At 42.3% G+C, this 16,548-nt stretch overlaps 1 protein-coding gene across 2 annotated transcripts in view; it reads right to left on the bottom strand.

The window, feature by feature from the left end:
- man1a2 (mannosidase, alpha, class 1A, member 2) overlaps nucleotides 1-16,548 on the bottom strand; it is a 399,576-nt gene that overhangs the window by 230,006 nt on the left and 153,022 nt on the right. For both annotated transcript variants that reach the window (XR_007450829.1, XM_049595084.1), the window contains exons 7-9: nucleotides 6,330-6,424; nucleotides 791-914; nucleotides 208-301 (exon numbers count right to left, since the gene is read on the bottom strand). Coding sequence is in view for 1 of the 2 variants with exons in the window: in XM_049595084.1 (XP_049451041.1) it covers nucleotides 208-301; nucleotides 791-914; nucleotides 6,330-6,424 (313 nt within the window). In the remaining variant the exon portion in view is untranslated. The remainder of the gene's footprint in view (nucleotides 1-207; nucleotides 302-790; nucleotides 915-6,329; nucleotides 6,425-16,548) is intronic.

Below are 16,548 nucleotides of genomic sequence, written 5' to 3'. Positions count from 1 at the left end.
CTCACCCTATCTCTAAGGCTGAGCCCAGACACCCCACGGATGAAGCTCATTTCGGCCACTTGTATCCGCAACCTCATTCTTTCGGTCACTACCCAGAGCTTGTGACCATTGGTGAGGGTTGGGACGTAGATGGACTAGTAAACTGAAAATTTCACCTTCCGGGTCAGTTTGATGACCATGTCAAAGTAAACCAAATGGTGTACTTACGTTGGCCCCAGCGACCCGTGCGAGGGTTCAGGTAGTTTGGGTAGAGCCCGTTGGGTCTGTCCATTTTGGCAAGCAGCTTCCGGATGTGCATCACCTTAAATCAACATCAGACATAAAAGGTTATAGAAACCAGAGCATGTTTCTCTTGAAAAATGGCAAATCTTCATCGTGTTTTTAATAACCTCCAATAAGGAGATTATGTTTACAGTTTGTTTTGATTGTCAGCAGGATTACAGAAAGCAGATGCAAATCACTGATTTTTCACTTTTATTAAAATTGCGAGATCGGGCATTTGGCCTTGGCGAAGGTCTACGCTCTCCAAGTGCCCCTCTACTTTTGTACTGTGTCTTGCTCAATTAATTTAACCACTTCTTTTACTGTGCTGTTTACTTTTAGTATACAGAATATCACCTTTCTGTGTTTTGATGCAACTTTCTCTAATTTAAAGTACAAATCAGTGCACTTAGAGAGCACAGATCTCCGCCAAGCCCAGTGGTCCACTCTTCTATGGTATGCAAACAGGGACAATACAAAGCAGAGAGAAGATGCAGACATGCATACCCAATATGAAACCAATTATTACCTTCTGGTAGTAGGCAGGGTTTCCTGTCAGGTAGGTAAGGTGGACAAACTCCATGTGAAGAGTCCCAAACTCAGCCAGGATGCTGCTGCCTGCTGACGCCCAACCCCAGTTACGACCAACACCGCTGGAAGAGAAGGAGGAAGAGGAGAAGATGACAGTGAGGAGATCATAATAACAATAATAATACTTAAACCAAACCATAAATCATAAAATCAAGTAAGATACAACATATTAAAAGAGTTGCAGCAGTGTGAAGCCTAAAAGGAAAGATTTTCTGACCTGTATCAGGAAAGTCAGAGCTAGTTAAAGGCTGAAGCGAACAGATATGTTGTTAGCTTTCTTTTAAAAAATATTTAGCGAGCTAGCTTCCCTGATATCTATAGGTAGTGTGTTCCATAGATTTGGGGTGTCACTGACAAAGGCTGCATCCCTAATTTTCTCCTGGCTGTTGATACTGTAGGAACCAGCAGCAGATGATCGCAGTGCTCTTGGAGGCAAATAGTTAACAAGGGAGTCAGCAATGTAGCTCAGTCCCAGCCCATGTAGGGCTTTGTATACAAGGAGGAGGAGCTTAAAATCAATTCTACATGTAACAGGAAGTCATTGCAGAGCAGCTCAGACTGGCCTGATGTGCTCTCTCCTCTTGGTTCTGGTTAACAGCCGAGCTGCAGAGTTTTGAATGAGCTTAAGTCTCTCAGTGGTGTTAATTGGAAGGCCTGTAAAAAGGGCGTTACAATATTCGAGTCGGCTTGAAATAAAAGAATGAATCAATTTCTTGGCATCTCTAACATTTAGAAATGGTTGTACCTTAGCGATGTTTCTGAGGTGGGAATATGATGTTTTCGACACCTTGTTAATGTGGGACTTGAAGCTCAGATCTGAGTCAAGGATCACACCAAGGCTTGTAACCTAACATTTAATCCAGGGAGCTAAATTTCCCAGATTCTTAAGCAGCATTTCTCTTTTTGTTTGAGATGAAAGTGGTGATGAGAGGGAGAGGGCAAGGGGAGAACAGAGTTGGTTGTGGAGGGTGAGAAACAGATGTAATGGAGAGCAAGACAATAAGGAGGAGAGAGGAAGGTGGAAAGAAAAGAAACAACAATTCTACAAACCCAATATAAAAAGAGTAATAAAGGCTGTAACTGTCCCATAGACAGATGATGGATGGATAAATAGATGACTTACGTCAGGTTGTGAGATTTCTGCCTGTCAAGACTCCTTTCCTAGCCTGAAATAGGGTCTTTCTGTGCTGAAATTAAATAAAAAAAAAAAGCACCAACTACGAGCCTCTAGCATCTAAAACTGAGCAAATAGTGAAATGAAGAAGAAAGATCAAAAACAGGAATCTTGATAACTGCAATTTTAAGTCATCTGTGGTTTGATTTTCTAATAAATAATTTACAGAAAACTGAATCGCTGTAAATAATAATGTTTGAACAGGGATTTAAACATCACAGCATCCGTAATTCTCCCTAAATGTAAGACATTAAGATACTAGTGCACTTTTCCTGGCTGGACTCCTCATCTTTACAACACCATCAAACCAGAAAACATAACTTTCAGTCTAGTGAAACACACACACACTCAGTGTTGGTGCTGGACTGGCTGCAACAGGTTCAGCACCAGTTCAGTAGAACGTCTCGGTCACATTTACACGGGACCATATGTGGCACAGGAGGCATCTGGAACTGGTTTAATTTTAAATGAGTGCATGTAACATTAATGGGCTGCAACCTGTATGTGAGGAGGAAGTGTCTGTCGTTGTCTGAACAAGCTAAAAAAGAGAGCGATATGTTGTATGGGTGTGTATTTAGACTAAATTTCTGTCCATGCCATTATTCTTCTGGTATTTGTGTGTGTAGTTGCATTTTCTTGGGTGTTTTTGTTTGTTTGTCTTTTGAGAGACTGACAGGAAATCCCCACTCGAAGCCAGACGTGAGCGGAGTGTAAGCGTCCTGTCATCCAGTCCAACAATGTCTCAGCCGTCTGTCAGCTGCAGCTCCTGGGGAGCTGAGTGGACGGCGCTAACCTGCCTTCACTAAACTGACAGCAGAAATTTACTGACCCAAAATAGTTTTCACGTCGGCTCTGTGGGAAGAAATCAGCCGTCATTTCATGTATTGATGCATTGATTGTATTTCTCCGCCCACTGCAGTGAGCGAGAGGAATAACTCACAGCTCACAGAAAGACGGAGAGCTTTGATCAATCAATGTAGATACAGTTAATAAGTTCACGACGCATACACAGTGGAATATTTGTGGGATTTTAAAGGGATACTTTGGAGAATTTTAACCAGCCTTGTATCATATCAATATGGGTAGAATGTGTGAATGAACTCTGGGGTAAATGTCCCTCCAGCTAACCAGCACCCAGATCTCCCTGCTCATCTACCAGGTGGATTTTGACCAACTCAAGGGCTGTTGCTTGGACTACAGATTGAAATGCTGCATTGTCGTGTGAAAAATTTTCCTAGTCGACCAATAGTCGTCATTGAGGGCCATTAATCGACTGGTCGCCTGCATGTTTGATATCAATTTAATTATTAAATGATATATTTTGGTGGTTTGAGTTGAAGGTGTGAGAAAGAATAGTATCAGTAACATTGTTAACACTGTGCTACATTACAGAGAAATACAAAACCGTACTAATGAACCTTCATTAATATAGGCCTATATTTTATCTACAAGTGCACGTCACACACTGAGCGAGCCGCCTGTTAATGACACTGTGGGCTAATGGGCATGTAGCTACTTCCATGTTTCAGATGATACGTCATGTTTGTAGTCGACCAATGAAGATGAGTTTACATATCACCTTGGGTTCGTCCTTCACCTTCTCAAAATGATCCCACACTTTGGATTTCCTGCCCGACATGTTATTAACTAGCCTGTGGAATAACCGCAGGTACCAGCCCTGGAAATTACCCTGACTCCTGTCTGACTGCTGAGCGTGGTCACTTCCTGTGTCTGTCCTTTCAAATTAAATTCACACATGGTCCAGTCATATAGGTTTGATTTAATTTGACAAGGTGCAGCTCTAATAGAGTTTGCGACTAAGCGACCAATGAAATCTTGCTGACGAATGACCTTTCTGGTCGACTAACGTTTGGTCAACTACTGAGGGGCAGCCTTAGCTACATCACCCACCAGCAGGAGCACTTATTAATCCGGTGCAGCACAGTGCATTCTGGTAGATGTAGGTTGCGTACCTCATGAGCAAATACCACAGTCCTTTTTCCTTTCTTTTCTCTGACCATGTAGCACCAATGTCAAAACTATTTGTGTCTTTTTACTGTATAGACATCCTAGTTTTATGAAAAGACCATCAGTGAAATACTCATGCTCAAATAATGAGCTGTCTACACAAATTATGCTTCACTAAACTTGACAAAAATAGATAGAAAAAGATAGATAGAAAAAAATCTTGGTTGTCTCCATGAGACCTGTCTTCATGGATTTAATAAAATGGAGGCACATCTGGTCTGTGAGATGGGCGAGTTATGGATGTCTAAAACACTTCTAAAAATGCCTTTAGTTTGGACTGGCCATAAGACAAAACTTAAAAGCGTCTGCTCTCTTACGAATATGTCTTAATAGAGGCACTCTTGTAAAACACACCTCTTCAACAAGGAGAGCAGCGAGGAATAGAGGGAGATAGAAAGTACACACACAGAAACGCTATGGTAATGTTAGACTTGAGGCTGAGGCTACAACAGGAAACTTGACCATTGTTACAAACCGCAGGTCAACAGGGTGACTACAGGTTTCTACAAGTTTAATTTAACACTCCTCTAACACTGTTTTTCTGCTTCTTATTAAATTGATGCAATGCTTCTCAGGTTGAAGTTGACTGAAGCGACGCTGGGAAAAACACAAGGGCACCAGATTATGTAATGACCAGTGATGAAAGTGAGAGCACAGTTTGTACACACCCACACAGTCCTGTGAAGAGGTCTAATCAGGCTACAAAAGTCCAAACACCTGTGTGGGCAGACTGAATTTAAAAAGACATCTGGAGACGAGTTGCTGCAGTATAGTAACATGAAGAATGTATCTGCGAGGGACTCTGAGTAACAGCCATTTATGAGGCAGATATACATTGTATTTACAATATATGGTATTTAAAGCATTTCAATACTTTTGCAAACATTATGATGCTAATAATTTTGTACTTTTACCTAAGTAAGCTTTTGCAATGCAGAACTTTCACTTGAAACAGTATTTGTACACAGTGGTATCAGCATTTTCTCTCAAGCAAAAGATCTGAATACTTCCTCCACCACTGCACCTGAGTCAGGACTTCCTCTCAGATCTACAAATACCCCTTTTTGACAGTTATGTGCTGGCTTGGCTTGGTTTGGTTTGGTTTGGTTTGGTTTGGGCCGTCAGCCCAGCACTGCAGGGATTTGCGTCTCCATTACAACAGGGATACCTACTTGAAGTTGTGTCTTTAACTGATGACAACTTGTCTTGAGAGATGACGTTTAAATCGGAGTGCTGCTCCGTGGCTAAAGTCCCCTGTTATTTTTGCTGCATGTGTTTTAGTTTACCTGTTGGAGGAGAGCTGTTTGCAGAGGTGCAGTAAGAGCCTGTCGTCTGTAGCTCTTCATCAGCATCTCACTGTGGCTGTTTCTGATTTCACTTTCCTCCCTGCTGTATTATTAGTCTTGTCTTTATTGAAGAAAAGCCGCTAACAAAGTTCAGCTAATTCAGTAATAACACATTTAATTTCCTGTAGACTCTTCACAATAAAAGTCCCCCATTATTTTATTATGTAATACCTTTTATTGTGAAGCAGCAAAATAAAGAAATGTTGAGTTTTCTAGCAGCAACTTTGCACAACTTCTAATACGGTGGATAGTGAACATGAAACAGTAAAATAAAGCAGATATCTAAAGCTTGTTTGAAGTGGAACGAACAGGTACATTACTTTAGTCACTGTCACTGGCGCATGCCGCTGCCAGGGGAAGAATATTGACAATTAAGCTCTACCCTGCAACCTGGAGAGTCCTGTGAGTGAGATGGAGTCAAATCTTCAAATTGTTATACATTTTCAGCTAAATTGCAGGTTTATAGCAGATGTAGTCAGCTATTAACCACCTGTATCTGGTGAGTTAGACTACTGCTAAAGAGACAGGTATTTTCTCAGATGTTTGTAGACTTACAATCATCAGGTGGACACAAACATGACTCCATATGAATGATAATGTTTCTCTGAATCTGCTGGATGTGTAAGTCTACAACTGCTTGCTAACAAGCTTGCTGTTTCAATATAAGATGCTGTAATGTCAGTGTTGTGTTCACAGTCTCCACTGCCCCAAAGTGACCAACAAATCTATTATTGTGGGTATAAAATTTACTAATATACAGTGAGACATTTTTTGTCTTTAGGAAGAAACAGTAAAGAAGAAAAAGGCTGAAACTGACAAAAACAATCTGCCCATCAAGTTGTTTAACTGTCAGTGAGGTTGAGTGGCACATCTCACTTTATATTCATCTCAGCTGCTGGATGAAGGGGGTGGATTTCAGTGTCACTGACCTCTTAAGGTTGACCATGGCCCAGGGGATTCCTGTGGGGGTGTTAAAGGCAGGAAGCAGCTTCTCTGCTAGCTGGACCGCCTTCATCTTAAATACCTGGAGAGGGAGGAGAAGAGAAAAGGAGACGGTTAACTTAAAGACTGGTTTACTTTCCTTTTAACGCATTCACCTGAAATATTCTGCAGTCCATCAACCCTCCCCTGATTAATATTCTTCTCACAGCCGACAGGTACAAGCATAAAACAACTGCCAACCACCAAAACAAATGTAGGATGAAGGCAAATAAGGCAGAGTGAGATGTCAGGAGACAAACGATTGCTAAATGATGGTCACAGAGTGTCAGAGCCGAGCAGATTTATGGAGGAGACTGGCAGACTAATATATGCAAAAACCTTCCTTCAAACTGTGCTGCAGTAATATGAAATGTTGCAGAATACCACCGAGATGTCTGGAAGAAAAGCTTGGAGGTCAAACCGCAGCGAGTGAGCAGAGTGAGATACCACAGTACACAGTCAGAGTTGGGTTTCTATTATCGTGACTGGCGTCTAATTTATACGGAGTGAAGGACAGAAATGGACATGTGTTCGTTTTGAGATTACACAAGTTCCTGCACTTGTCTGACAGATGAAGGATCACAAAAATCTGCTGAGGCCCTTGTTCTTTCCTCAGCGTGCCAATCAAAGAGATAAAAGCAAACTAAGGTTATTCTGCTGCTCAACTCGCTGCATACAAGCATACGCTGAAATCTGAAAATGTGACTGTGGAAAATGTGAAACTGTTGAAGACAGACAACTCAGGACGAATAAACAACAGGAAAATGCAAAATATCTACCTGCTAATATTTCACATTAAAACTATTCATACCGGCAGCAATGCAAAAAGAGCTGTAAAGATTAATCAATCAGTTGTCAACTAATAAATCAATCGCTAAATAAATTCATCAGAGATTAATCTGTAAGAAAAAAGTCGTTATTTTCTTATTCTGGCTTCTTAAATGTGATTTTTGCCCCTAGTTTCTTTACTCCTCTATGACAGTAAACTGAATATCTTTGGGTTATGGAAATTTTAAAGACATTTTTCACCATTTAGTGACATTTTATGGACCAAAAACTGATCAATTAATCGAGAAAATAATCAACCGATTAATCAAAAAATGAAAATAATTGTTAGTTAATGCAAATTTCTGAGTCCTAGATGAAAATTTGCAATGGTTATTTGTTAAATAAAAGGCCAGCACAGATTTGTGGCAGCTCAATGAATCATCCAGTAGGACAATTGAGTTTCCTTTCAGCTAAATTCCCCAAGTGAATTTAAGTTTCAAATTAACATCCATCTATTTTTAATGCATTTTCTTGTTCTGTAAAGCACTTTGAATTACTTTGTGTACGAATTGTGCTCTACAAATAAACTTTCCTTGCCTTGCCTATTTTCCTGTACCAACTGGTTTTCAGAATCTTTTATTCCCTTCTGCTATTCGTCTTTAAATTCTCTGTAAATTTTTGTTTTTCCTTACTTTTATGATAATCTGTCGACTGACTTTTATTAATTGATTCCTTTATTCCACTGAACTCCTTATTCTATTACTCATTTATTTGTGTCTACATGTAGTCTCGCTCACCAGACCTTTCTCAAGAAAAGAAAGGTCTGGCTGGCCCGACTCTCACTTTAAGATTGGAGGAAAAAAACGCCCCGGCTGCTTGTATTTCCTTCAACCAATCACAATCGTTCTGGGCGGTGCCACAGCAACGGTGCTCTTGCAAAAATATTGCCGGGGGAAACAGGTTTTGGTGTAACACACCCACAAAAATATCACCTACAGGACGCGAACCATGGCAGAAAAATGGCTACATCCCCGCAAGATCAAACACCGCAAAAGTTAGTAAAGGACGTGTTTAAAACTGCAACCAGAGGTGGTAGGGTGGGACTTCAGCAGGTGGCTCATTCCACCCAATGAGAGGCTGATCTATACAGCGAACTTCCGCCCACTCAGACTAGTCTACATGTTACTGTATGTTATGTTATAGTATGTTTGCAAGGCAAGCTGTTCAAACAAACTGCCCCTAGTGGGATTAATAAAGTTGTCTGAATGTCAATTATCTGTAACTGCTTTTCTTATTCAGGGTCAAGGGGAGGCTGAGCAGCTCAATGCATTTAGGTATGTAGACATGATCAAGATGACCTGCTGAAGTTCAACCTGAGCATCAGAATGAGGAAGAAAGGTGATTTAAGTGACTTTGAACGTGGCATGGTTGTTGGTGCCAGACGGACTGGTCTGTCAGAAATTGCTGATCTACTGTCACACACAACCATTTCTAGGGTTTACAGAGGATGGTCTGTGAAAGAGGAAATATCCAGTGAGCGGCAGTTCTCTAGGTGAAAATGCCTTGTTGATGCCAGAGGTCAGAGGAGAATGGCCAGACTGGTTCAAGATGATAGAAAGGCAACAGGAAGTCAAATAACCACTGGTTACAACCAAGGTCTGCAGAAGACCATCTCTGAACCAACAACCCGTCCAACCTTGAAGCAGATGGGCTACAGCAGCAGAAGACCACACCAGGTGCCACTCCTGTCAGCTACCAACAGGAAACTGAGGCTACAGTTCACACAGGCTCACCAAAACTGGACAATAGAAGATTGGAAAAACGTTGCCTGGTCTGATGAGTCTGGATTTCTGCTGCCACATTCAGATTGTAGGATCAGAATTTGGCGTCATGAATCCATCCTGCCTTGTATCAACGGTTCAGGCTGCTGCTGGTGGTGTAATGGTGTGGGGGAGATTTTCTTAGTACCAACTGAGCATGGTTGAAACACCACAGCCTACCTGAGTATTGCTGCTGACCGTGTACCTAACAAAGTGGCCGCTGAGCACAATTTTTACCGCCATTTTCATAAACAGAAAGCAGACATATATATATATTTTCTATCTTGCTGCCATTTCTTTGCTTGAATGTACAATCTGTGTTACTCAGGCTGAGTTTTTATGTGAGACACCTGCAGAGTGAAATAAACCCACACAAATAGGATTTTTTTACAAAGGTGTCACATTTATGTCCAAACAAAACATGAAATCTTATTTTAAAAATCTAATTATTCACAGCATGGCTTTCAAACCTCAGAAGTAAACATGACATTCACAGCAGGACGCGTTCTGTAAGAGCTGCTTTCTGCTTTTTGACAGCTGACGAGCACACAGCAGTCACACTGATGAAAATATGTATCCCATGAGCCAGGTCCCTGAAAAAAATATCTTAATCCCCAAGTGGCGCCGAGAGACAAAAATGGAGCTGACAAATAAATACAGCAAACTGACAACAAAAATTATAATTATAACTCAGAAGAGTGTTTACCAAATCATTATAGTGACATACCACTTGATGCTTCACCTTCTTCGCTTCAGTATTGTTACATTTCAAAATAAAACTGGGTGTCAATCTCGGCTGTGTTTTTATTGAATAATGTGAAACATCTGCTGCATTTATGATTTAGAAAAGCAAAAATCTGGTGTTACTCTCTACCTAAATGGAAAAAAAAAATCCACGGTAAAAAGCAGGATGGAGTTTTTGACGATTTGATTCAAGGGGCCTGACTCGACTGCCGATCTCATGGTTGAATCATCACAGTTGCAGGAACATATGGTCATTTTATTTGACTTTTATTTAACCAGAAAAAAACTCAAGATTAGGGGCTGAAATTGGGTGAGAGGCAGGATTCACCCTGGACAGGTCACCAGACGATCACAGGGCTGACACATAGAGACAGACAACCATTAACACTCACATTCACACCTACGGACAATTTAGAGTCACCAAGTAAAGCCTAGCTCACATTACACAATTTTCACCTTGATTTTGACGTCACAGAGGCTCTTGAGAGCCACCTTGGGTCGGAGGTGAGTCGGCAGATAGTCTGCCATGACGAGTCCTCGTGTGAACAAGCCTACGAGCAAGTCGCCCCCTACTCTGAGACTGGGACTGGATATCTGGCATGCTAGAAAACTGGAGAAGTGTGACATGACTGACAAAGAGCATCAGCCAATGAGAAGTGGGATACGTCCCATGTCAGTACGCAGGAGGACGGGTGAAATGTGAAGAGGACAAGCCCCAGTGTTGCCACTTGCCAGGTCCGCTTATTAGCCGCGATTTTGGGCTTGTTTCTTATGGAGTTACTTATTTGGGCTTGCTCTCTAAACGTCACCTTACTCTATATATATCCGTCTAATAAGTTATTTAAAAACGCATGATAGTATGTCGGACAGCAATTGCTTCTTTTGGGCTCGTTTCCATAGCCCTGGGTGCTTGTTTCTCTCCCAAGATCTGGCAACACTGACAAGCCGGCTGGCAAGCAACAACAACAATGGCGGCATCCACAGGATCACGGGGAGCGCGTTGTGTTTGGACCCAGGATAATAAAGAATATCAATGCCTTTACAATGTGTCGTCTCCAAGTTTGGTGACAGCACCACGTTATCTGGAGCTCTGACGGCGAGGGCTCGGTGGAGAAATGTTATGGTGTGCACACACAGGTCGTAACGCAGTTGGCGAGACACCTGCTAACAGAAACACACGTTGCCAGGTATGAACACTCAAAAGATTACGACTGTCTCTGCGATGCAAAATCAGGGTGAAAATCGTGTAATGTGAACTAGGCTTAACCTGCATGTCTGTGAGTGTGGGAGGAAGCTGGAGTACGCAGAGAAAACCCACGCTGACATGGGAAGAACATGCAAACTCTGCACAGAAGGGCTCCCCCACCCCTTGTTCAAACCAGGAACCCTCTTGCTGTGAGGCGACAATGCTAACCACTGCAATATTAGTACTCTTTGACTGGTCATCAGTTACTTAACGCGCTGTCATCCGTCACTGCAACTTCTGACAGCCGTCAATCAGCTTTCAATCAGCTGTCGTCTGTTTGCAGCTCAGTCAATTTGACATATCAGCTGCTGTGCAGAGGATTGTGGGTCAGAATAGCCAGTGAAGCATGCTGGCTTGTACTGCCAAGTCCGGCTGGATGTAGTAGAACATCCTGGTATTTTTGGCATACTGCATTTGACATACTTGGGACATACTAATTTTTTCCCGTGCACCGCAAATGAGTCTAGCAAGAAACACACAAAGGATGTACTAGATATGATATAAATGATCTGATTATGATAAATAGGAAAATATGCACCCCGTGCTCCCCCATATTTGTCAGTGGTATCTAAACAGAGCGAAGGAAGCATGGACACACACAAGAGCAAACACAGACAGAGCTCGACATGTGATTAGAAAAGTGCAGAGGAGCCAAAGAGCTTTATGAGCTGCACAGAGAAATGTGTTTCTGCTGTGGACAGCCAGGCGACTGCTGACGAGTGGCTGCATAAAGCTGACATATTTGGGTGCTTCAGCATCCAGTGTAAACATAGTGTTAATTGGGGACATCCCGTATCATACAGTATGTGAGCTTATTGAGGGATGATGGTATTTGTTTTTAGTTTTACTGCAGGATGTTCAAGAAAAGCTGACCCAAGTCTAAATACCAGACTGCCAGCAGACTGGTGAATCAAAGATGCCCTTCCACTTCACAAAACTGTCTGCATGCTTACCTTAAATTCTGATCCAGGTTGTGAGAAAACTAAAGAAAAACCACCGACAAGATGTTCAAGTTCCACTTTTGCAATGTACATTTCACTTCTGAAGGACAGTCGTGGGATAAATGCACAAAGAGGGAGTTGTACAACTTGCAGACAGCAGCCAGGGAGAGCAGTGCCACAGAGAAAAGCACTTCAATACAGGGCCGACAGAGGCTGATTCATCAACACAATCTGTCAGGGCTGAGCAGTTTTATAGAGAGACCAGATCTATGGAAAATTCCTGCTGTCTCACAAAGTGAGAGGGAGCAATAACACATGGTGGTGTTTGCAGAATGCTTAAGCAGCCAGTGGGACATCTTACAGAGGAGTTGGAGGTCAAACTGTGGAGTTAAACACGGGACAAATAAAGATACAGACGAGGGGAGGGAGGGAGGGAGCAATGCAGAGATACAATATGATGAGCATGAGTGGGAAAGAAAACATATGAGTCAGGGGGATGAGAGTGGATGAAAAAGACAATAGGTGTACTGTAAAGTTTAGTTGATTCAAAATACACAATAAACGTGACTTAATAGGGACAGTTGGCTTCAAACACTTGTCTTTATCTGGACACATTTTCCCCACAAATACAACATGCTAATGTTTTTAGCACAAGCCTATAGCATTTTACATTATATAAATTAGCGTAGTGGCTAGCGGAGATTTCCTCTGCTCATATAAAACCAGGTACCATTTAAAAAAGGTATCTTTACAAAATTCTGCTCCATTACAGCTCAAAAGATTCACTGACAAAACAACTGTCTTATACTAAACACGTTTTCCAAACAAATTTAACATGTTAAAAATCACACACAAGACTTAAAATGCTATTTTTGTGGAGGCTTTATTGTCTTCACAATTTATTGTTTCTTATCTGTGAAATAAAAATGAATAAAAGCTTTGTTTCCACTGAGGGAAATGGTTTCAGCTTACAAAAATAGACAGGTCTGCATCGTGATGCATAGCTACATTTCTGGGGAGGTGCACGTATGTAAGTGTAAATCCCATTTAAGCAAAAGGCAAAGGCATCTACTTTAATATTCAGTTTAGATTCAACCAGGGCAGTGACTGTAATTCATAAAGGGGAACTCCAGTATTTTTCAATCTGGGCCACATTTTCTCATGTTCTTGTGTCTGAGTGACTTGTAGAAACAATTTTTTTTTTTTTTTTTTAAATTGGTCCAATACTGAGAGAGAGTGCTGCAGCTGGCAGAAATGAAAAAGGCTGAAATGCAACCACTCTGCAGGTACTCCCAGTCAGTTGAGGTTTATCAAAAGTGCTTGTTTTGACCACTAATTGTTATTGTGAGTGTCTGACAACATTATGAAAACAACCCTGAAACATTTTTCTGTACCTTTTGTTCGTCCCTGTTTGTTTTGGATCCAAGTCTCGGATTTTGCTGACTTTTCACATTGTTGAAATCAGCTAAATATCCAACATGACAAATCCTTCATTCATCCAGTAGGATTCACTCTCTGTACTCCAACACAAAAAACTATAACTGGCATCTGTCTCTCCAACTCTCACTGACATTTCCATTGTTTCCTTCCTGCAACAAGTCACCTCTTGATAGATTTTAGTCCTTTACCGAGACTTGAGCACAAAACAAACAGGAACAAGCGATGAGTAAGGAAAAATGCTTCATTTCTCTGTATGGTTCTTTCTCTAATGTTGCCAGACACTCATAATAACAACATGAACAAGCACTTTTATTGGACCTAAGTTGACGGGCACACCTGCCCCGAGTGGTTACATTACAACTTGTCTGCCTGCTGCAGCACTCTCTCTCAATACTGGACAAAAACGGTTGTTCCTATGAGTCACTTAGACACAAAATCATGAGAGAGGAGAGTCCAGCCTCTCATGATTTCACCTCAGACTAACAGTGTTTGTGTCGATAAATAAAGAAGGTATCCCTTGGGTATTTGTGTGTGTGTGTTGGGTCATGGTGTGTGTAGTCATATCCGCCCAGTCATCATAAACGCCCTCCACTGATTCGTGGCCTGTCTTCTGGCCGCCCCGAGGCCCTTAACAAACTCCATTGCGTTTTATTAGCAATCCTGCTGCTGATGTCATCAAGCAGGGACAGGATCCAAATGACCCATCAGAGGAGACGGCCAGCCGCCCTCACAGATAAAACTCTGCAGTTTATGATAATCATCTTCCTCCGCTGCTTTCATCCACAGACAGGGATGAAAGACAAGGCTGTAGCCACCAGGCCTTCTAAAGACACAAGCATGTTATTGTTGTTTGTTAAAGGAAATAAACCTGCTGAGAGAAGGAGAGGAAGATAGAGTCGGCTTAATTAGTGCCTCAACATTTTCCTTATCGTGTTTATATTTCTATGGAGCATTATCACACTTGAGACAAGTGGTGCTCTGACTGTTTTCACTTGTGTAGTTGAACTCAGCGCGCAGCATCTGCTGTGAACAGACTCAGGGGATATGGAACAATATGCTGTAAGCTACGCCACATAGATGTATGTGCATCTCAGCTGTTGATAGGCACGTCACAATTACAGCTCTGATCAGGCCCAACAAAATCAGGCCCAACCTAACATGAACCCGCACAGTTTCTGTCCAAGCCAGACCCACGGCAGCAGATTTGGGCCAGAGGCCAAACTAAAGTTAGCCCAAATAAAAGCTGAGGGCTGGTGTGTTTCCTCACACCACTTCTCCCACTCCATCCTTTTTCTTCTCCACTCATCCATGGCCAGATCGCAGGGGCAGCAGGCCAAGCAAAGCGCCCCAGACGTCCCTCTCCCCAGCAATGCTTTCCAGCTCCTCCTGGAGGATCCTGGGGAGTTCCCAGGCCAGATGAGAAATGTAATCTCTCCAGCGTGCTCCTACCAGTGGAGGACCCTGATCAGATGCTCAAACCACCTCAAGTGACCCCTTTCAATGCAAAGAAGCAGTAGCTCGACTCCAAGCTCCTTGCCCTATCTCTGAGGCTGAGCCCAGACACCGCTTCTTCTTTTCTTCCTTGTTTTGATAGTCTGTTGTCACATGCACGACACATTCGGCACAGCAGGTTATGCCCCTTGGTGCGTCTAGTGCACCGTTTTCTGTCTGTCTTTTGTGCAGGCTCTCACTTTCTCTCCCTCAGTTCTCCAATATATTGCACCTATTGCTCCGCTGTTCTGTCACAGGTAAGTTGAACCTGACCCGATTCAAGCCCATGGGAATAACAAGAAATTATAACCCGCCCGTAAATATGTGGCTAAATATGTGTAATTTCTACATTCAACTTTTTGCACTTGTACACACTGTTCTGTGTTTCTGTCTAGACTCTCAAATCTATCAGCGCTTTCTCTGCTCTACAGCAAGTTCAGTCTCTCCCAGCTGCTTGCAGCTTACAAATGATATCCTCATGTGTAATAACTGGATCATTGGCTGAGTTTAGGATGTGTTTGAGTGGCGGATTACAGCTCTCCCTGTCCCTGGGAACGTAACATTCATGTGTCATTTGGCAGACGATTTCATCCAAAGCTCCTTACAGAACCGCTGCGTGCATTTTGTTTTTTGCACGGCCGGTCCCAGTAGGAGCCAAACCTCTCACCCCGGCTGTGCTAACGTCATTCTCTACCATGAGGGGCCACAGAACCAGCCTGTGTCCCCCTCTAACCTCCTCACCCTTCCCTGCCATGCTCTAAATCTGCTGTCTGGGAATTCGGCCCATCGAAACAAATAACCCAGCGGCCTCGGGCGCCACTAATCCTGAAAGAGGGAGAGAATGCAGAAAAGATTAATAGGAAAAGAGAAGTGGGATGGGGAGAGAAGTAGAGAGGGAGATAGGATGCTGCTAATGGTGAATAAAGAAAAGAGAGATAAGCGGAAACAGGCAGAAGAGGAATGGAGGAAGGAAGGAAGAAGAGAGATGTGTGTTTAAGCATCAGGGCTCAACGGATACTGGAATTATATTTTAGTAATCTGATAACGACATGTTGGCTGATATTCAGTCCACAAACAGCAACAATATGTGACAAAGATCCCTGAAATTAGCGTCTTAAAATAATGAAAAATAAGCTTGTCATCACTCTCTGGTGGACAAACGATGTAATGGCGACAGTGTCTCCAGACTAACTCCTATCGGACAACATATATGCTCCTACTGTCACATCTGTGATAAGTTAAATTTGGCTGATAATAATATTTCAGCCATGTGAGGTTTGTGTGTGCTCTTAAAAAATGTGCTGGGCCGAATTCATTGCCCCAGCTTGTCTCATTTCCCAAATCTCTAGGCATGTGTGTATGTGTTCGCTGACAGAGTCCATCCTTCAGTGATCGATTCTGAAGTGTGCTGTGATGCATTTTAAAAGGCTGAACAGTAAAGCTGTCAGACCCAGAGGGAGAATGATAGAAACAAGTTTGGGGAATCGCCAGACACCAAACTGTCTGGACTCGTCCCTCAAAGGATTTTATTTTCACCTCAAAGCTCTCAATATCTTAATCTTGTCTTCTTGCTACAGTAAATATGATGTCAACTGGAGAGATGCACGTGGGCCTTGTGGATGTTTTGCTGCAGTGATTTGGAGATGTGTCAAGGAGAAACAGGACAAAAACTTCACTTTACTGCTCATAATTCAGAGGTATATAGTGCAGGACTGTC

The sequence above is a fragment of the Epinephelus fuscoguttatus genome, linkage group LG13, assembly GCF_011397635.1.
Source record: "Epinephelus fuscoguttatus linkage group LG13, E.fuscoguttatus.final_Chr_v1".
NCBI classification, from domain to species: Eukaryota; Metazoa; Chordata; class Actinopteri; order Perciformes; family Serranidae; genus Epinephelus; species Epinephelus fuscoguttatus.
Note: the sequence above shows the minus strand (reverse complement) of the source record. Positions and strands in the feature narration are given on the sequence as shown.